Below are 22853 nucleotides of genomic sequence, written 5' to 3' on the forward strand. Positions count from 1 at the left end.
TATAAACTTTCTGTAGAATTCAGGAAAGCCTAGGGTGAATCAGATGGAAAAAAGCAACTGGAAGAAGAAACTCTCCTTTTACCTGAATTTCTATTTCTTCCTTACAAGGCTCTGGGCAAAGCCTATCCCTGAGCAGGGACTGCAGCAGACCAGTCATCATGGTGGAGGAGACCACATGGGTGATCTTCCGGCCATTTGGACGGATGCCTTTTGCTTGTATATTAGAATTCTTCTGATAACCAAATACATATCTTAAAGAAACCAAACATCTGTCAGTTCTCAGTAAGACAGCTGGTTAGAAAAGATGCTGACTAGTTGAGAATAACAAAAATACACATACCTCAACAAAGGATTCTCAATGAGTTTTAGCTTTTGTTTCAACTGTTCGATCTCTGAATACAACTTTAACCCTTCCACCATGGAGATATTTTCCTGCTCAGAATCAGAGTTACAATTTGACAAACTGCTTCTCAAATTTAAAAATTTCCTGTAACTCTCCTCACATTGAGTCAACAGATTTTGGTAGTCAACAATAAGTCCTGAAGGAACTCGGTCTTCAAGAATGTCATAATGCCTGAAAGTTTAAAAGCAAATTGAAACCCATTGCCTTTCAGACACATTTCCCCATCACTAAGACAACCATTTAGTCCTCAAAGACCCCATTAGAAAAGTGTCTCAGAGTATGCAACTCAGCAGCAACATGTTCAGTTCAGTTGCTCAGTCATGTCCGACTCTTTGCGACCCCATGAATCACAGCACGCCGGGCTTCCCTGTTCCATCACCAACTCCCGGAGTTCACTCACACTCACATCCATCAAGTCAGTGATGCCATCCAGCCATCTCATCCTCTGTTGTCCCCTTCTCCTCTTGCCCCCAATCCCTCCCAGCATCAGAGTCTTCTCCAATGAGTCAACTCTTCGCATGAGGTGGCCAAAGTACTGGAGCTTCAGCTTTAGCATCATGCCCTCCAAAGAACACCCAGGGCTGATCTCCGTGAAGTCCAAGGGACTCTCAGGAGTCTTTTCCAACCCCACAGTTCAAAATCATCAATTCTTTGGCGCTCAGCTTTCTTCACAGTCCAACTCTCACATCCATACATGACCACTGGAAAAACCACAGCCTTGACTAGATGGACCTTTGTTGACAAAGTAATGTCTCTGCTTTTCAATATGCTCTCTAGTTAAGTCTCACTAAATAGGTGGATGTTATTGAAAGTTTTAAGAGCCACTTCATTAAGGCCACTAATTTTTCTTTTGAGGAGTTGCTATGTTTTTCCCCCTTAGATCCAATCATTTGTGTTCTTGAAGCACTGAAAGCTTATGTTGCACAATTTGTAATTATTATTTAATAAGAAATTATTTTCTCATATATTAAATTCAAAATCTTAATAAGTGGGTGGCAGTGGACAATCTGGAGATGGGGTGGGGAGAAAAGCATCCCAAATAGTTCATAACAATGTTTAAGATTACCACATTTATAGGATTAAAAATTTTAAATAATTCAAATCATCTAGTCCTTTCCTGCATTTTAAGCACTATGGAGCAGAATATGCCGAATATTTCTTCAGGAAGATTACTACAGTATTTAAAAAATACAAGCCTTTGAGATTCTGAGAAAAAAAATAAAGCTGTTATTACTAAACTGCTGCTGCTGCTGCTGCTAAGTCACTTCAGTCGGGTCCGACTCTGTGCGACCCCATAGACGGCAGCCCACCAGGCTCCCCCGTCCCTGGGACTCTCCAGGCAAGAACACTGGAGTAGGTTGCCATTTCCTTCTCCAATGCATGAAAGTGAAAAGTGAAAGGGAAGTCGCTCAGTCGTGTCCGACTCTTAGCGACCCCATGGACTGCAGCCCACCAGGCTCCTCCGTCCATGGGATTTTCCAGGCAAGGGTACTGGAGTGGGGTGCCATTGCCTTCTCCATATTACTTAACTAGAAAGTGATTAAAACAAAATAACCTTGTATTTTGTACTGGACAAGACTGTTGGCACTTAAAGTTTATTATTAATTTATATACCTTCTCAAATATATAAACACAACAAAAAGTTCTAGATGCAATAATTTATAAATGTGCAATTAAGTTAATGGATATGAAATGGATTTGAAAATAAATTATATTATTTCATTACCTATAGTTTTAAAATAATTGCTTTATTTCTCAAGTATATTGACTTAGGCCAGAGCTTCTTTTTAAAAAAATTAATTTATATAAACTGGAGGCTAATTTCTTTATAATATTGTGGTGGTTTTTGCCACATTGACATGAATCAGCCACGGGTGTACACATATCCCCCTCACCCCATCCCGAACCCCCTTCTACCTCCCTCCCCATCCCATCTCTCTGGGTTGTCCCAGTGCACCACAGGCTTTGAATGCCCTGCTTCATGCATCGAACTTGGACTGGTCATCTGTTTCACATGTGGTAATATACATGTTTCAATGCTATTCTCTCAAATCATCCCACCCTCACCTTCTCCCAGAGTCCAAAAGTCTGTTCTTTACATCTGTGTCTCTTTTGCTGTCTTACATATAGGGTCGTCGTTACCATCTTTCTAAATTCCATATATATGTGTTAATATACTGTACTGGTGTTTTTCTTTCTGTCTTACTTCACTCTGTATAATAGGCTCCAGTTTTATCCACCTCTGAAGAAATGACTCAAATGTGTTATTTTTTATAGCTGAGTAATATTCCATTGTGTATAAGTACCAGAACTTTCTTATCCATTCGTCTGCTGATAGACATCTAGGTTGCTTCCACATCCTAGCTATTGTAAACAGTGCTGTGATGAACACTGGGGTACATGTGTCTCTTTCAATTCTGGTTTCCTTGGTGTGTATGCCCAGCAGTCGGTTTGATGGGTTGTATAGGCCAGAGCTTAACCTTGGCTGCTTATTAGAATCAATGGGGAACTTTTAAAAATACAGATGCTCAGGTCCCCATCCAGACCAATTAAATTAGTCTCTAGAAGCAGAGGAGTATTTTTTTTTAAATTCCCTGGAGATTCTAATGTGCAGCCAAGGTTGTGCACTATTGCCTTAATGTCTTAACTTTGTCATGCTCTAAATAAGATAGGAGGACAAAAAAAGAAAACCACATCCTAAACAAATTTACATCAAATTACAGCGAGCATTTAAATAGTATTTAAGATGAATAAAAAATACTTTTTCCACTTTTCAAGTAAATGAATTAGGTGAAGCCTGAAAAGCAAGGATTTTGTCTGCTTTGGTTAATCCGTACTCATTTAAAAATATTCTAGAAATCCATTTTGCAAACAAGAAACTGGGGAATCCAACCACTGACTCCTTGATCAGGTCTATTAAGTTATGGAGATTAAGACTCAAACTTTAAAATAAGTTTCTTAGCACTTCCAATATCCATGCCATTCAGCTTATTTCTTCTCATTATGGTGATGCTTCATAGTCTGAAAGTAATGAACCAATACCTGTGTCTCAGACCCATAACCTTTGAAGCAGAGTGTTTTGAATTAGAAAGGAAAAATATTTACTTCACAATGCAAAATCAAGACAATATAGTTTGGTTCCCTTTAGCTCTTGCCTGTGAATAGCTCTACTCCTATCTTAGCTCAGGGACCTTTTAAAGAGTCTGTCTATATTTGATAACATTCTGGTTTCCCCATCAAGTCCCATAGTTTCTTCTCCATAACTGACAACAATTCCTCCCTGATGCTTTTCCATCTGCCAGTGAAGTATAAGATATGTATGTAAATCATTTCTTATTGTTTGAACATGTAAAGCTGTCAAATCGGAAAATAGTATTTTCCAAATAAAGATCAAATTTGCCAGATACATGATATTCATCCACCATTACAGTTCCCTTCAATCAAAACCAATCACTGCTCTTTAAGAGCAAGTGTATCAAAACTAGAAAATATGCAAGCTTATTGAAAGTCTGGATTTTATTGACTACATTATGGAAAAATGGGAAATGAACAATAGAAAAATTGGAAAGGCTAAACAAAAATCATAGCCAATTTATGAAAATTTGAAATTTAGACATTTATAATTCTAAACTAAGCAGAACCAACATTAACCAAACTTCTCAGGTATTTTTTACTTATGACTTACTATTTAAACCAAGGGAAACTTACTAAATGAAATCAGTTCTACAGATGTATAAAGAGTACTGCCTTATCTTATGTAACCAAATCATCTTTTACACAGGGAAAAAAATTACCTTCTGCAATTTATTTTTGTCATGCAAGGTCTAATTTTATTCTTATTGCAGCACTGCCTATTAAATTACAGTGCACAAGTATCAAAAAATTACGTGGTCTTATAGCACCATCTAGTGGAAACAGCATCTGGATGCAGAGTTCCAAAGAATAGCAAGAAGAGATAAGAAAGCCTTCCTCAGCAATCAGTGCAAAGAAATAGAGGAAAACAACAGAATGGGAAAGATTAGAGATCTCTTCAAGAAAATTAGAGATACCAAGGGAACATTTCATGCAAAGATGGGCTCGATAAAGGACAGAAATGGTATGGACCTAACAGAAACAGAAGATATTAAGAAGAGGTGGCAAGAATACAAGGAAGAACTGTACAAAAAAGATCTTCACAACCCAGATAATCACGATGGTGTGATCACTGACCTAGAGCCAGACATCCTGGAATGCGAAGTCAAGTGGGCCTTAGAAAGCATCACTACGAACAAAGCTAGTGGAGGTGATGGAATTCCAGTTGAGCTATTCCAAATCCTGAAAGATGATGCTGTGAAAGTGCTGCACTCAATATGCCAGCAAATTTGGAAAACTCAGCAATGGCCACAGGACTGGAAAAGGTCAGTTTTCATTCCAGTCCCAAAGAAAGGCAATGCCAAAGAATGCTCAAACTACTGCACAATTGCACTCATCTCACATGCTAGCAAAGTAATGCTCAAAATTCTCCAAGCCAGGCTTCAGCAATACATGAACCGTGAACTTCCAGATGTTCAAGCTGGTTTTAGAAAAGGCAGAGGAACCAGAGACCAAATTGCCAACATCCACTGGATCATGGAAAAAGCAAGAGAGTTCCAGAAAAACATCTATTTCTGCTTTATTGACTATGCCAAAGCCTTTGACTGTGTGGATCACAATAAACTGTGGAAAATTCTGAAAGAGATGGGAATACCAGACCACCTGACCTGTCTCTTGAGAAATCTATATGCAGGTCAGGAAGCAACAGTTAGACCTGGACATGGAACAACAGACTGGTTCCAAATAGGAAAAGGAGTACGTCAAGGCTGTATATGGTCACCCTGCTTATTTAACTTATATGCAGAGTACATCATGAGAAATGCTGGGCTGGAAGAAGCACAAGCTGGAATCAAGATTTCCAGGAGAAATATCAATAACCTCAGATATGCAGATGACACCACCCTTATGGCAGAAAGTGAAGAGGAACTCAAAAGCCTCTTGATGAAGGTGAAAGAGGAGAGTAAAAAAGTTGGATTAAAACTCAACATTCAGAAAATGAAGATCATGGCATCTGGTCCCATCACTTCATGGGAAATAGATGGGGAAACAGTGGAAACAGTGTCAGACTTTTATTTTTTTGGGCTCCAAAATCACTGCAGATGGTGACTGCAGCCATGAAATTAAAAGACGCTTACTCCTTGGAAGAAAAGTTATGACCAACCTAGATAGCATATTCAAAAGCAGAGATATTACTTTGCCAACAAAGGTCCGTCTAGTCAAGGCTATGGTTTTTCCAGTGGTCATGTATGGATATGAGAGTTGGGCTGTGAAGAAAGCTGAGCGCCGAAGAATTGATGCTTTTGAAGTGTGGTGTTGGAGAAGACTCTTGAGAGTCCCTTGGACTGCAAGGAGATCCAACCAGTCCATTCTGAAGGAGATCAGCCCTGGGATTTCTTTGGAAGGAATGATGCTAAAGCTGAAACTCCAGTACTTTGGCTACCTCATGTGAAGAGTTGACTCATTGGAAAAGGCTGGGAGGGATTGGGGGCAGGAGGAGAAGGGGATGACAGAGGATGAGATGGCTGGATGGCATCACTGACTCGATGGACGTGAGTCTGAGTGAACTCTGGGAGTTGGTGATGGACAAGGAGGCCTGGCGTGCTGCAATTCATGGGGTCCCAAAAAGATGGACACGACTGAGCAACTGAACTGAACTGAACTGAACTGATGAAGTGTAAATATAAGCTTGTGTGTTAGTCGCTCAGTTGTGTCCAACTCTTTGCAGCCCCATGGACTGTAGCTTGCCAGGCTCCTCTGCCCATAGAATTATCCAGGCAAGACTACTGGAGTGGGTTGCCATTCCGTTCTCCAGGGAATCTTCCTGACCCAGGGGTTGAAACCAGGTCTCCTTCCTTGGAAGTGGATTCTTTTACTGTCTAAACCACCAGGGAAGCCAGACATTTAACAAAGTCAGTGCAGGACAGCTACTTGGGTTGCATGGTTAATTTGGGGTATTTTTATAATGGAAGGGTTTTTCCCTACCAAAACATAATATATCAGAAGAATATGTTTAGGTATTTTGTTTACTTAGGGATGTGTTACGTTTGTTTAGCTATTTTTGAAATTTTTATTCACCATCAATATTAACTATGCAGTATTTTTATCTGTAAAATAAGATTTAAGGAAAAGAACTTGACAAAACATCCTGAGGTAAATCTGTTTAGCCTAGTATGTTTTACTTAGCGTAAACCCCTGTCTTTAAAAGTAGTCTTTAAATTAAAAAGAAGTGTTCTATAATTCAATTAATTTCACTGTTTTTCAAACAATTATCTTTGAATTTGGTTCTTTTTAATATATGCTCAACTGAGTTTTACTTAAATTCAAAAACGAGTAAGCTGTTAACTTACATGTTCTTGAATTCTCTGCTTTTAGTTTCTAAAAACACTACAAGTAGGTTTATAAACACAAAGTAGGTTTCTCTGCACTTACACAAACTTCATTTAATAACTTGTCAATGGGTTATTGGAGAAGGCAATGGCAACCCACTCCAGCGTTCTTGCCTGGAGAATCCCAGGGATGGGGGCGCCTCGTGGGCTGCCTTCTATGGGGTCGCACAGAGTTGGACACGACTGAAGCGACTTAGCAGCAGCAGCAACAATGGGTTATACTATTTGTCTCTGTCTGTAGGCCCCTGGAGTATATATACAGTATACACAAAACACAGGTTAAATTAAACCATAAATAGCTATTTTTCCCAACATGTTCAAGGCCACTAATAAATACTTACAATCTCAATCGAGGTTCAACACATCTGACAAAATAATCATATTCATCCTCCTCTTCTTCATCCCAACTCCTCCAAATGTTCTGATAGAAAAACCTGAAAAGTAAATCAGTATCATTCAATCACTGGCTCAAAATGTTAGAGAGGTAAGAGTAAATCAAACAAGTTTACCAAGTATGGTAGAGAAGAATGCATATTTGCTAACTTGACAATCGTGAGTCCCACAAGAACTTCTTTGAATTGGCTAAAGAAGTTTTTCTACAACATTCGTTCTGTTACGACCTTCTTTTTATCAGAAGAACTATTTGTTGACCATCTGAAACTTGGTGGAAAGTAGTGCCATTTGTTTAGAAGAGACTGGGAGAGAAACAAGTTTAGGGGTAAAAATAAAGAGTTCTGTTTTCACTATGTTCAGGTTGAGATGCCTATTTGAACTCCAAGTGGATGATGTCAAGAGTGCAGATGAATATACAGGACCTGAGCTCAAGAAAGAGGTCAAGGCTAGAGACATAAATCCGGAAGTTGTCAGCATATAGATGGCATTAAAGCAATAGATGAGATCATCCAGAGAATAAAGCAGTAGTTCTCAACTCTGGCTACACTGGGAAGCCTTTAAAAATTGATTTGCAACCCTATCCCAGACCAATAAATCAGAATCTCTTGGGTGGGAGACAGGAGAGAGAGTGTGCAGGATCCACATTTTTTTAAAGTATGTATCCATGATCCAGCTCTGACAAGCCAACTCCTGGCAATCTCATTTTGCCTCTGCTCCACCCACTTACTTCTCTGCTCTCCTGCCCCCACCATACTGACACTGGATTATTTTAAAGCAAAATTCTGACATATCACTCATAAGTGTTTACTTTGTGTCTGAGATAAATCTTTATACAAAAAAGTTTTAATTACTTAATAACCAAGTATCCCCAGTGTTTCATTTTCCTTAATTATCTCTTTCTTTCATTGTTGCTGCTGTTGTTTTATTTGGCTAATTCAAATCAAGATCCGAACAAAGGTCAGCCATTAAATTTAATTTAATCACTTTTACTCTATAGATTATCCATCCTTCTTTTTCACCTTGCAATTTATTTAATAGTTTCCCACACTCTGAATTTTACTGATTGCATCCCCATGGGGTCATTTAACATGTTCTGTTTCCTTTATTTCTAGTAAACTGATAGTAAGAACTAGAGACTTGATCATCTTTAGGAAAGACTTTTTGGCAAGAATGCTTCAAGGGATATAATGTACTTTCATCACAAAGCACATGATACCTGGCCATCTCTATTTTATTATGGGTTGCAAATATTGATACTCTCATCATTCTTTCTTCATGTGCCAGCTGGAATACTCCTATAAAGAAAAGTCCCAGGAGATTCTAATGTGTTTCCAAAGCTGATTAGGGAGAGATAAGAGTAGACAGCCTAGCCCTAAGCCCTGGGAAATTACATTCTGATATTTGAGTATGAGAGGAAGGACTGGCCAGGCCAAGATTACTAAAAAAAAGGCAAGCCTGTGACATACCATCATAAGGTGGTGTCCCAGAAGCTGGGAGGAGAGGATATTAAGAAGATGAGAATGATCAAATAATTAGAATGTCACCAAGAGGTCAAGGCAAGATGAGATCAGAGGAGTGATGACTAGACATGAGAATATAGGTGACCTTAAGCACAATTTCAATACTGTAGAAGTAGAGGCGTGAGTGGAAAGCCAGTAAGTACAGATTATATAACTGTCAAAAAGTTGAAAAGGAGGGAGCAGTGAAAATGAAGCTATCTTTGGATTCATGTTAATGTTTGACAGAAAACAACAAAGTTCTATAAAGCAATTATCTTTCAATTAGAAAATAAATTTTTTTTTTTTAATGAAGCCATTCTTTGAATTCTTATAGATTGGACTGCTAGTCTCTTCACCCTCTGGAGTCCATCTCTTAAAAACAAACAAAAAAAATAAAACAAGCCTGAGCGTGCCTTTGTGTGTGTGCACGCTAAGTCGCTTCAGTTGTATCTGACTCTTTGTGACCCTATGGACTGTAGCCTTCCAGGTTCCTCTGTCCATGGGATTCTCCAGGTTAGAATACTGGAGTGGGTTGCCATGCCCTCCTCCAGGAGATCTTCCTGACCCAAGAATCGAATCCACATCTATTATGTCTCCTGCATTGGCTGGCGGGTTCTTTACCACAAGCACCAGCTGGGAAACCTGAGCATGCCTTTACTCAACCAAAAAACTCTGCTGGCTCCTTGTTGCCCTCAAAACAAAGTCCAAATTCCTGAAATTGGTGATATTAGATGGACTTACAATCCACTTCTAGAGCACCTGTCTTGCCTCGGAGCCCCTATATACAAACTTCCAATTTCACAAGCTCTTTCAAACCCGCTGTGACATGCTGGTCAGGTTGCCTTCCACTTTTTCCACCTGGTGAGCTTATATTTGGGCTTCCCTGGTGGCTCAGACAGTAAAAGAATCTGCCTCCAAGGCAGGAGACCTGGTTTCAACCCCTGGGTCAGGAAGATTCCCTGGAGAACGGAATGGCAACCCACTGCAGTATTCTTGCCTGGAGAATTCTATGGAGAGAGGAGCCTGGCAAGCTACAGTCCATGGGGCTGCAAAGAGTCAGACATGACTGAGCAACTAACACACAAGCTTATATTTACCCTTCATGACCCAGCGCAAATATCATCCTCACCAGCTCAGAACTGGGCAATCACCTTTCATTCACATCTGCACTTCCACCAGTGTTTATCCTCTCGAGACAGAAACTTGGGAGTCATCCTTGCCTTCTCCCATATCCATTCCACCATCAAGTCTTAGCCATTCTACTTTCTCAATAAGCCTAATCTGTATTTGCTGTATCTCCACTCTAGTCCACTCTGTCTCTTAACTGGTCTCTCTACCTGTTTCCCCTCCATTTACTTTCTACACAGCAGCCAGAATGAAACTTTTAAATAAAAAGCTGATCACATTCTCCCTTCATTGAAAACCCTTCACAGGTTTCCCACTGCACTTGAAGACAAAAATGATTCCTTGGCTAACAAATCCCTGCATCTTCTGACCCCTGATAACCTCTAAGCTGGTTTCCTAAGTCTCATCTATCACTGTCTACGTTCCAACCAATCTGGCCTTTCGGCTCCTTAAATTCAGAGCTGCCCAACATGTTTCTTCCTCCACCCTGCCGCAACAGCTTTCACCTAGCCAACCCTTCAGATCCAAGTTCCAATACCATTTCCTCAGGAAGTAACCATATTACAGAAACCTGAGCTAGTCTTAGAACACTCTGTAATCCCTCACAGCACTCACTGCGGCTTCCAATCACACGCATATCTTTATGTGATTATTTCATCAAGGTTCATCTCCCACATTAGACTGCCAACTCCCTGGTGATGGTGATTGTGTCTGTTTTGTGCATCACTCAAATCTCATCCTCAAGACGCAGCACTGAAATACTTACTGAATAAAATGAACAAATGAAGACTTTCATAATCTGACCTTTTCTTGACAGTGATCAGAATCTGAGCCCTCAAAATGAAAAATAATTTAGCCAGGTTCTCCTTCAAATAATACTAATTCCAGATACTTGTCTTTCTACCAACTTCTATACCCATAAGAGATTAACTCCCTGATTTCTAATTTCCTAAATGCATCAATTATCCCTTAACTTTCAAATGCCTCAGTTGACAGCTTTTTTAAGTGAAAGAAACATAAGGGAGTTATTTTGGTTCTGGACATAAGCCAGTGCTTTAGATTTATATTGTTTGGCCTAATATTGAATACCTATGGTCATAGCAAACACCTTCCAACAACACAAGAGAAGACTCTATACATGGACATCACCAGATGGTCAACACCGAAATCAGACTGATTATATTCTTTGCAGCCAAAGATGGAGAAGCTCTATACAGTCAGCAAAAACAAGACCAGGAGCTGACTGTGGCTCAGATCATGAACTCCTTATTGCCAAATTCAGACTTAAATTGAAGAAAGTAGGGAAAACCACTAGACCATTCAGGTATGACCTAAATCAAATCCCCCTGATAGATAGAGTGCCTGATGAACTATGGAATGAGGTTCGTGACATTGTACAGGAGACAGGGATCGAGACCATTCCCATGGAAAAGAAATGCAAAAAAGCAAAATGGCTGTCTGGGGAGGTCTTACAAATAGCTCTGAAAAGAAGAGAAGCGAAAAGCAAAGGAGAAAAGGAAAGATATAAGCATCTGAATGCAGAGTTTCAAAGAATAGCAAGAAGAGATAAGAAAGCCTTCCTCAGCAATCAATGCAAAGAAATAGAGGAAAACAACAGAATGGGAAAGACTAAATATCTCTTCAAGAAAATTAGAGATACCAAGGGAACATTTCATGCAAAGATGGGCTCGATAAAGGACAGAAATGGTATGGACCTAACAGAAGCAGAAGATATCAAGAAGAGGTGGCAAGAATACACAGAAGAACTATATAAAAAAGATCTTCACAACCCAGATAATCACAATGGTGTGATCACTGACCTAGAGCCAGACATCCTGGAATGCGAAGTCAAGTGGGCCTTAGAAAGCATCACTACGAACAAAGCTAGTGGAGGTGATGGAATTCCAGTTGAGCTATTCCAAATCCTGAAAGATGATGCTGTGAAAGTGCTGCACTCAATATGCCAGCAAATTTGGAAAACTCAGCAATGGCCACAGGACTGGAAAAGGTCAGTTTTCATTCCAATCCCAAAGAAAGGCAATGTCAAAGAATGCTCAAACTACCACACAATTGCACTCATCTCACACACTAGTAAAGTCATGCTCAAAATTCTCCAAGCCAGGCTTCAGCAATATGTGAACCGTGAACTTCCTGATGTTCAAGCTGGTTTTAGAAAAGGCAGAAGAACCAGAGATCAAATTGCCAACATCCACTGGATCATGGAAAAAGCAAGAGTTCCAGAAAAACATCTATTTCTGCTTTATTGACTATGCCAAAGCCTTTGACTGTGTGGATCACAATAAACTGTGGGAAATTCTGAAACAGATGGGAATACCAGACCACCTGACCTGCCTCTTGAGAAATTTGTATGCAGGTCAGGAAGCAACAGTTAGAACTGGACATGGAACAACAGACTGGTTCCAAATAGGAAAAGGAGTATGTCAAGGCTGTATATTGTTACCCTGCTTATTTAACTTACATGCAGAGTACATCGTGATAAACGCTGGACTGGAAGAAATACAAGCTGGAATCAAGATTGCCGGGAGAAATATCAATAACCTCAGATATGCAGATGACACCACCCTTATGGCAGAAAGTGAAGAGGAACTCAAAAGCCTCTTGATGAAAGTGAAAGTGGAGAGTGAAAAAGTTGGCTTAAAGCTCAACATTCAGAAGACGAAGATCATGGCATCCGGTCCCATCACTTCATGGGAAATAGATGGAGAAACAGTGGAAACAGTGTCAGACTTTATTTTTTTGGGCTCCAAAATCACTGCAGATGGTGACTGCAGCCATGAAATTAAAAGACGCTTACTCCTTGGAAGGAAAGTTATGACCAACCTAGATAGCATACTCAAAAACAGAGTCATTACTTTGCCAACAAAGGTCGGTCTAGTCAAGGCTATGGTTTTTCCCGTGGTCACGTATGGATGTGAGAGTTGGACTGTGAAGAGGTCTGAGCGCCGAAGAATTGATGCTTTTGAAGTGTGGTGTTGGAGAAGACTCTTGAGAGTCCCTTGGACTGCAAGGAGATCCAACCAGTCCATTCTGAAGGAGATCAGCCCTGGAATGTCTTTGGAAGGAATGATGCTAAAGCTGAAACTCCAGTACTTTGGCCACCTCATGCGAAGAGTTGATTCATTGGAAAAGACTCTGATGCTGGGAGGGATTGAGGGCGGGAGGAGAAGGGGATGACAGAGGATGAGATGGCTGGATGGCATCACTGACTCGATGGACGTGAGTCTGAGTGAACTCTGGGAGTTGGTGATGGACAGGGAGGCCTGGTGTGCTGCGATTCATGGGGTCGCAAAGAGTCGGACATGACCTGAGCGACTGAACTGAACTGATGGTTAAATGTCCTTGAATACAATTAGAAATCTTCCATGAAGTATCAGAGATAGGGTGCAAGACACTCTGCTTCTTTGTAGAGTATCAAATTAAGTTCAACAAAACCAGGTTAACTCACAAATGGTATAGAAACTGGAAAGTACTTTTTGAACTACAAAACACCAAGCAGCATTATTAACATGACCTTTATATTATCCAGTCTTTCAGTTTATGGAGGAATATAAGTCCACTTCAAATAGCCAAAAATAAGCCTTCCTTAGTAAATATACTTATAAAAAGATGATTCAAAAGAACTATCTGTATCAGGAACTATCTGACAAAAAAGTTATCTGAAACTAAAGAAAACAGGTATGAGTTTTCCTTCTCATTTAAGGGACAAGGCATGCACCTGTACAAGGGGAAACCAACTCAGCCAAAAAAGGTTGAAAGGCATGCACATCCCCCCTAAGGATCCCAGAAGTGGCCTGAGAAAACATCTTCTTTGGCCAGACACATCCTGAAAACATTGTATGCATAGGTGATGGTATATTATTTTCTTTCCTTTCCTTATAGCCTTAGCATCCAGAATTTTTAAGGCGGTTTCTAAACATATACAACAGAGAAGGCAATGGCACCCCACTCTAGTAGTCTTGCCTGGAAAATCCTATAGACGGAGGAGCCTGGTGGGCTACAGTCCATGGGGTCACTAGGAGTCAGACGTGACTAAGCGACTTCACTTTCACTTTTCACTTTCATGCATTGGAGAAGGAAATGGCAACCCACTCCAGTGTCCTTGCCTGGAGAATCCCAGGGATGGGGGAGCCTGGTGGGCTGCCGTCTATGGGGTTGCACAGAGTCAGACACAACTGAAACGACTTAGCAGCAGCAAACATATATAAGCCAAATTAAGAATCCCCTGTCTTTTGTTAATATTTGGGGACACTGAGAAAAAGCTATATAGGAATCCCTAGTACCATTTTTCTCAACTTTTCTGTAAGTCTGAAATTAGCTCAAAATGAAAATTTTAAACACTGAAATCATTCTTTAATTTAAAAAAGATCCCTCTATCTTTGAATATTTTAAAATATTGCAGTGACCAGGTTTACAGTTTGAGCTTTAAATCTAGGTATAATACAGACCAGAATTAAAGCATTTCATCCAAAGTTTTTGGCCACAAGGTTACTTTTATCAACCTCTATTCCTACCTGACATGCTCAATTGCAAGTGCTGTCTGGTCAAATAATCCAGAATCATCAAACACCACCCACAGCTCCTGCAGGGGCAACCGGTATTCCTTCAGATCAAGGAGCTCTTTCATACACTCCAAAGTAAAAGTGCTCACTTGCGATTCACAGAGGTACGGATCGGCAAGCCTCACCACTGCCTTCAAGGCTGCGAAGTCTACGTCTGTGACCTGAAATTTAAAATGTGACTTAACATACTCATATCAAAATTAAGATACATCTAAAACACTACTTACAGCTTGATTTCTTTTTTAAAGCATGAAATGGGAGTGGCGAGCCTTCTTCCATAACATAAGGACAAACAGAACAGACCTGGCTTGTACCCACATGGAGCGGACATTGTAATCGAAGTGACAAACAATAAGGTGGCAACAAGTATGCGACAAAGGATAAGTAGCAGGGTGGTGGCCTGGTTTTACTGGGAGGGTTGGGGAAGTCACTTTTGAGCTGGGATGAAAAGGAAGCAGCTGTTTCAAGAGCAGGAAAGATGAAAAGGCCCTGAGGCAGAGATGAGGTTGGCAGTTGGAAGAGCAGAGAAGCAGCTTTTCTTGCTGGAACAAAAGGAAGGAAATGAGGTAGGGGCAACAGGAGGGGACAGGAGAGGCAAGATCAGGACAGGAAGGACACTGAAGGAACTTGGCTTTTACGTGTTATCTAACAATGAGAGGCCAGAAAGCCAAAACCAGACGTCTAGTATATGCGATGCATGAAAGGAATGCAGGGGAATGGCACATTTCTCTTTTAAAATAATGATTTTGGCTGCTTTTAGAGAACTGAGGTATGTTGAGGCGAGGGCGTTACTATCATGATCAACTTAATGGCCTGAACTGCAACCTAAGGTATTAGCATAATCCAAAACTTAAACATCCATGAGCAGCAGCTGCTGGCAAACCACTGCCTCATCTAGAGCCACTGTAGGATGTGACGTCATTTTCTAAAGGGGCTGCAGGTTCAAGCTGTACTCACACTCCCTGGTTTACCATTTTAGTTTAATGGGGTTTTTTTGCGGTTCAGTTAACAAACACTGAGAAAAATTCACAGCTGTAAGTAGAGTGCAAATTTAATGTAAAAGGCCCAGCCAGTTGAAAAATAAGACTGTTTTTACTTTCTGCAGTGGAAGATAATATCAATAGGTTAACTACATACCTACAAATCTGTTAGGCAAAAAATAGGCTAGTTTTAAAATGCCTACTTGGTTTGAGCTACTTTAATGGGCTATAACTAAGAAGATAAAAAATTAATTCAAACCCCACTGACTTTATAATTAGGCATCTTATTTTTTAAATGGTCTCAAGTACCTCCCCCACTTCATAGGTTTCTAGTCTGTTTCCCTCTTTTAAAGGACAGTGAAACTTAAACCACCCCAATTCCCTCTTCAGTTGCCTTTAAAATTTGCAGAACACTTCTTACACCACAGCAATTAGATGTGAAAAAACATGCCATTTTTCAATCAGCTCATAAATCTTAATTAAAAATAAGCACTTTGGTTATAACAATCTGAGGGAAAGTGTTTTTAGGTAGAGATAAATGTCTTAACAACAGAATTAAATTTACCTCAACTAGCACCTCAAACACAGTAGTCTGCCAGACTGCCCGCCATCCAGATGGTTCAAGGACCTTCTCTAAGAACTCAGCTGTGAATTCTTTTACCTCAGAGGCCTTGCAGTCAGCTACAAACAAATTAAACACAGTAAGATTTGAGACAGCATAAAGCAGAGAGAAGTTAAATAAATCCTTATAAGTCTACTTTCTCAGAACCAGCAATGGCAGTCTGAGGAACTGAGACAATCTACCTGTAGATTAAAAGATAAAAGAAGCAAAAAAAAAGGACCTACTCACCTAAAATGTAATCTTGATAAGCTCTGAATCGCTCATAGAACAAAAGTTGACTTGTCTGGAACATTTCTGGGAAATGAGTTTTTCCTTCTGGCACAAAGCTTTGTAAGCTACTACCTGGCTTGGCATGATCACTACAATCGCTGCATGAATCTTCGCTTTCAAACAAACCTAAGAGAGCAACAAAGACAGTCAGGCGCAGCTATCCCAGACACCTCGAATGCTTATCAACTGCTATTTTCATATATTTGTTTAGAAATTTCAAATAAAATATAAACAAGGATTTGGATATAATGCTTTACTTACCTCTATCACTATCAACAAAAATTTTTTTTCTAAATTTAAAAATATCTCAAAACTCAAGTTTTACTTCAAAACAGTTAAGAACTTAAACTCTTCCATGGGTTAGGTTTTTGTTGCCGTTCTGTGAGGCAAAGAAAGAGGGTTGTTTTTTAATTCAGTGGAAATCACCCAGGTTCTCCTTCAGAAGATATAGCTATGATTATTACTAGAGCTAGAGAGGAAGAAAAACAATGACAAACCTAGGCAGTGGATTAAAAAGCAGATACATTCCTTGCCTACAAAGGTCCATGTAGTCAAATGGCTTTTTCAGTAGTCATGTATGGATGTGAGAGCTGGACAAGAAAAAAGGCTGAGTGCAGAAGAATTGATGTCTCTGAACTGTGGCGCTTGAGAAGACTCTTGAGAGTCCCTTGGACAGCAAGGAGACCAAACTAGCCGATTCTAAAGGAAATCAACCCTGAATATTCATTGAAGGACTGATGCTGAAGGTGAAGCTCCAATACTTTGGCCACCTGATGGGAAGAGCTGACTCACTGGAAAACACCCTGATGCTGGGGAAGATTGAAGGCAGGAGAAGGGGATGATGGAGGATGAGATGGTTGGATGGCATCACCGGCTCAATGGACATGACTTTGAGCAAACTCCGGGAGATGGTGAAGGACAGGAAAGCCTGGTGTGCTGCAGTCCATGAGGTTGCAAAGAGTCAGACACAACTGAGTGACTGAACAACAGCAAAGCAACTCATAATGGTCAAATATCTTACAGTCATTAAAAAAAAAAAAATTCCACAAAGCTGTATTAAATGTAGAGGTGGTTTCTGATATGTCATCTCAAAACAAGTTGAAACTTCCCTTTAATTTCTACAATATCACCTGTCACTACCATTCAATAAACATGGATATGCATTCTTAATAATGCATAACACCTATCTCTTTTATACTTTAATAAAACTTTATTACATAAAGACTCTGAGCAATCAAGCCTTGTCACTGGCCCTGGATTGAATTCTCCTCCTCCGGAGGCCAAGAATCCAGGCATCTTTTGTGGTTCAGCAGACACCTTTCATCTTGGGGGCCCGTCGGGGATTCTTTAGGACAGGGTAAGGATGCTTGGAGCTCTAGTTCTTTGTTCTCCTAGCGACCACGTTTTCTGCTATACTTTACTAACTCTACAGTGTGCTTGTGTGAATGAATGACACGCCCTGCACGAATCAAGTGAGGAGCCCTGTTCTGCGGTTCCCCGGTGACCTCAATAGGGCTTATGGCAGGGGGTTTATACTGACCTGCCAATGGACTCCCCTGGTAGCTCAGATGGTAAAGCGTCTGCCTACAATGCAGGAGACCCAGGTTCAATCCCTGGGTCAGGAAGATCTCCTGGCGAAGGAAATCGCAACCCACTCCAGTATTCTTGCCTGGAAAATCCCATGGATGGAGCAGCCTGGTAGGCTACAGTCCATGGGGTCCATCGCAAAGAGTCAGACATGACTGACTTCACTTTCACTTACTTCACCAAAGCTACTAGTTCTTCCTTCCTCATTAATTTCAGTGCCTATGTCTAACGAAAGGATTAGAAAATGCTAATCGAATTAGGTTTGGGCTGTATGTAATTATGTTTTACAAGGCATGATTGAGCCAGTGGCATATCTAATTCTGTGTAATATGATGTTTTTAACAGACAAAATTACCACTATAATAAATAAACATGCTGAGGATAGCATTTAGATCAGCTAAGTCCTTTCCAGTGGTTTCAGGAAGGTTATCTGAGACTTGTAGCAAGAGTCTCTTTCTCTTCCCCCATCCCTTATATTTCTCCCTCCTTCCACTTCTTTGCCCCAGTTTAGGGCACCAGAATTATGTGATCCCACAGACTGTAACAGGGAAGAACAAATCTGACTCCATGTTGGATCTGTTTCTTGTACTTTAATCTTTGTATTCTATTACTTTTGATACAAGTTAAGAATGTTGCCTATAGCCTGAAATAGACAGGACAGCCCATTCTCAAGGCTCTGACCTTTAAAGGTAAAACAACTTTCCCCCATTCATGTACAGATAAAATGTTGCAGAACAAAGAATAACATTTGCTTTGTTGAAGGTTTAAAGAAACATCAGGACTTGACCTACCTGAACAGCTGCAAGAATAAAGCCTTCTGAAACACAGAAGTGTGCAACAACCAGCCACACCCTCTCCCCTTTCAGTATAAAGGAAAGCGGAATTCTAACTTTGGCAAGATGGTTCTTTGGGACACTAATCCACATCCTCTCGGTCTGCTGGCTTTCCAAATAAAGTCACTATTCCTTGTGCCAACAACTCCTCTCTCAATTTATGGGCCTGTGGTGCAGAGAGCAGGGAGTGAGTTTGGACTTGGCAACAAGATAACCAAGATGTACTCTAGGGTTTCCTGCTCATAGACACCAATGCACCTGAGCTTCAGAGGACATCAATACCTTATCAAATGTGTGAAAATCTCTCTGAACCTTGGGAAAATGAAACTAGTATGCCAGCTTCAATTAAGAGAATAAACTATTTCATACCGTCCATCACATACATAACATAGATATGTTTTTTAAAGAAATAATACATCATCTCACACCCATTAGGTGACTATTATTCAAAAAACAATGAGAAGCTATCAAGAAAACAAGTGTTGTCAAAGATGTGGAGAAATAGGAACCCTTGTGAACTGTTGGTAGGCATGTAAAATGGTATAGCCACTATGGAAAACTTATGGTGATTCTTCAAAAATGTAAAAATAGAATTACCATATGACCCAGCAATTTAAAGCAGGGTCTCCAAGAGATATTTGTACATGCATGTTCACAGCTAAAACTATTTAGCTTTAAAAAAGGAAGAAATTTATGATTATGCTGGATAAACATTAGGCCGAGTGAAATAAGCCAGTCAGTCACAGAAAGACAAATACTGTGTAATTCCACTGATATGAGGTTACTTAAAGTAGTCAAAACCATAAAGGCAGAAAGTTTAATGGTAGTTGCCAAGGGCTGGGGAGAGGGGTGAATGGGGAGTTATTATTCAATAGGTATAGAGTTTCAGTTTACAAGATGAAAAGAATCACAGTAACAGATGGTGGTGATGGTTACACAGCAATGTGAATGTGTTTAATGCCACTTAACTGTACACTTAAAACTGGTTAGGTACTCAGTGGTTAACCAACTCTGCCGCCCCATGGTCTGTAGCCTGCCAGGCTCTATCTATGTGCTTTTTCAGACAAGAATACAAGAGTGGGTTGCCATTTCTTATTCCAGGTTATCTTCCCAACCCAGGGATTGAATCCACGTCTAAAATGGTTAAGATGGTAAGTTTTATGTTATGTGTGTTCAGAGCCAATTTGAAATACTTTTCACACATTATTTCACTTAATCTTCACCACTCAGCAGCACTACTACCTGTTTTGCAGATGAGAAAACTGAAGTCACCTGACTGTTGCCAGATCACAAAGAGGGGTGAGTAGTGGAATTAAGTCCCACTTAAGGTTTTCTCGCTTCTCCAGGACTCTTTCCACTACACAACACAACTGAAAATGTTAAAGTAAAAGACTGAACCACCTTAAAATATCAGGGGGAAAAACCGGAGTCTCCATGAAGAGACAGAAAGAACTAAGAGTTAGACCTGGGTTCATTGTAGACAGATGGAAAAGCGTCTGTCTACAATGCAGGAGCCCTCGGATCGATCCCTGGGTCGGGAAGATTCCCTGGAGAAAGGAAATGGCAACCCACTCCAGTACTCTTGCCTAGAAAATCCCATGGATGGAGGAGCCTGGTGCAGGCTACTGCCCATGGGGTGGCAAAGAGTCGGACACGACTGAGCGACTTCACTTTCACTTTCTATTTTTTGACACTGTGTCACAAATTGGCTCCCCTACCTTTGGGCACGTCACCTGCTCTCAATGCTCAGTACTGCTATCTAGGCCAAGCGTCCAAGCTTCTTTTCTTCCGGGAAAGGGGATAGTGGTACGTGATCTCCTTTGAGATGCAAATAAAAAATATGCGTCCACTCTAAACACACAAACTCGCGCACAAAACCGGGGGTGGGGGTGGGGGTGAGGGCGGAGCGGCGCGGGGTGGGGAGACACCCAGACAGCAAGAGTAGGGATCCCCACCCAGCCCAAGTCCCTCCAGTCTCGGGGAAGCTGAGGCCAGATTGGGCGAGGAGGAGAGGTGTTCTGGGTACCTCCCGATTCGACGCCCGGAGAGTGGGTTGGGGCCTCGCCCAGTCACAGCCGCCACCCAGGCCAACCGCCTGCGCCCCAGGCGCCCTCGGAGAGTCCCCACGCCCCCAGCGCTGCCGACACGGTCTGTCGCAGACGGCGGCTCCTCCCGCACGGCGGGTGCTCACCTTTCTCCAGGCGCTCCAGCTCCTCCTCGGTCGCCCAGCCAGGAAGCTCGGGCTCCGGCGCCATCGCTTCCGACCCCAGCCCACCACCCGCCAGCAATCCCTCAGCCATTTCAAATTTCCGCGGGCGGCCTCCCTGCCCAGTAATGTGATGACGCAGCCGCTTCTAATTGGATAGTGGGCCGAGGCCCTCGGACCAATTAAAGGAAGGCTGGCGTGGCCCGGGTTTCCGCACGAGCCCCGCCCACTTCAGCCTCCACCCACCCTGCAGGGGAGTGTCTGGGCTCTATCTACTGGCCCGGTGGACTGCTCTTCTCGTCCAAGATCTTGCTCTTTTTGTTTACTGGGGTGAACTTGTATGAAGTTAAATTAGAACATAATTTGGGATAATTTACGAAAAACTAACAAGCCATACCTGGAATGGGGTAGAGTGGAAAAGGCACTGGCTTGAGAGTCAAAAAACAGTATTTAGACTTGTTTGTTCCATTATTACCACTTCACCTCTCAGAAAAGCATCTTCAATTCTAATAATATATTGACCTAGATGGTTCCAAACCTTTCACCACCAAAAATCTGTTGCTCTCTAGCTTTCTCTTTCCCCTTCTCTTTCTTTGACTATCTACACATAGAGGATATTTTCAAAAAATATACAATTATATTTAGTATGTAAAAGTATGTTTTACCCACATTTATTAATCAACGACAGATATAACCTCCAATGATAAGAGCTAACATTTATTGAGTACTGTGTGCAAGACACCTTTCTGCATATTTTACCTACATACAGTGGCTTATTCAGTCTTCAAAACTATCCTATGAGAAAAGAAGTTTTACTATTCCCATTTCACAGATGAGGAAGTGGAGTCATCAAGAAAATAAGCGGTGCCCAAGTTAACCCAGCAAAGCCAGTATAGCAACCAGTCAAATTCCTGAATCCACCCTTTAATGGCTCTGCCAGATCATTACTAGTCAGAGTTGAGATGGCCAGCAAGAGCAGGGGTTACCAGAACACCAGGAAGAGTGAGACCCACAGAAGGACAAGGGCCTGGTCATGACAGTGTTATTACAATGAAGACATTTCCACTCACTGCCTTTAAGGAAAACCTTGGGCTAAAGTCTCTCAGATTCCTCACAGCTGAAATGAAATGGAACCAGAAGAGCTGACTGTAAAAACCTGCACTTAATTCAGCTAGCTTTTCCAGAAAACAAGATTTCTTTGACTCTCATGTACAGAGTCTGACCTTCGATTTATTTGTTCACTGAACAAATATTTATTGAGCACTACAAGGGAAAAACACATAAAACAATAAAATCAAGACTAGCATCAGGCCTTGAAGACTAAGTTATCTTTCTCATAAGTCTCCTTTTAACCCTACTGCCACAAACCCCACAAGTGGAGGGATTTCTACTCACCCACCCCTTTCTGTGCTGGAGACAACATAGTTCTCTCCTTGTTCAATTATAGAATATTTCATCAGCCCTCAAGATATTGCTTCTGGAAAAAATCTTGGAAATGAACATGTGGCCACAGGGTCAGATGAAACACCTGTGTTGCTGCAGACTCCATAAAGGACAAATCATTTATTAAACTGGATACATTTCCTGTGCAACCTATGCTTGCATGGATTATATGGGAGGTTTTTAGAGTTTTCCCTTAAATGGAGACTTTTCAGGAGCACACATGTCTTGGGGGTTTGCTTTCCCTGCCCCCTCCCTCTTATCCTGACGAAAGGGTTTTTTAATTCTTTTTTTCCAGTCTCTCCATCTGCAGCCCATCTCAGCCTTCCATCTGCCTTAGGTGGGGTGGCACCCATTATTCCCAGTCTTTTTTATATCTTCAGTCTCTTTCTTGGCACTAGGTCCTTAGACTCTGTCTACACAGGGGCTCAAAACTTACTGCTCTCTCCTAGAAACT

General features: G+C 41.1%; 1 protein-coding gene across 2 annotated transcripts in view; it reads right to left on the reverse strand.

The window, feature by feature from the left end:
• SHCBP1 (SHC binding and spindle associated 1) overlaps window positions 1–21097 on the reverse strand; it is a 40825-nt gene extending 19728 nt beyond the window's left edge. Inside the window, exons 1-7 of one of the 2 annotated variants that reach the window (XM_006062767.3) lie at window positions 20942–21097; window positions 16289–16456; window positions 16004–16119; window positions 14411–14619; window positions 7203–7295; window positions 341–574; window positions 83–251 (exon numbers count right to left, since the gene is read on the reverse strand). In XM_006062767.3, the coding sequence (XP_006062829.1) occupies window positions 83–251; window positions 341–574; window positions 7203–7295; window positions 14411–14619; window positions 16004–16119; window positions 16289–16456; window positions 20942–21050 (1098 nt within the window). In that variant the 5' untranslated portion in view covers window positions 21051–21097. Of the gene's footprint in view, window positions 1–82; window positions 252–340; window positions 575–7202; window positions 7296–14410; window positions 14620–16003; window positions 16120–16288; window positions 16457–18708; window positions 18876–20941 lie in introns of those variants that run through there. The other variant, XM_044931202.1, reaches the window with a different exon arrangement.
• Window positions 21098–22853: the final 1756 nt, after the last annotated feature.

Source organism: Bubalus bubalis, chromosome 18, assembly GCF_019923935.1.
Source record: "Bubalus bubalis isolate 160015118507 breed Murrah chromosome 18, NDDB_SH_1, whole genome shotgun sequence".
Taxonomy (NCBI): Eukaryota; Metazoa; Chordata; class Mammalia; order Artiodactyla; family Bovidae; genus Bubalus; species Bubalus bubalis.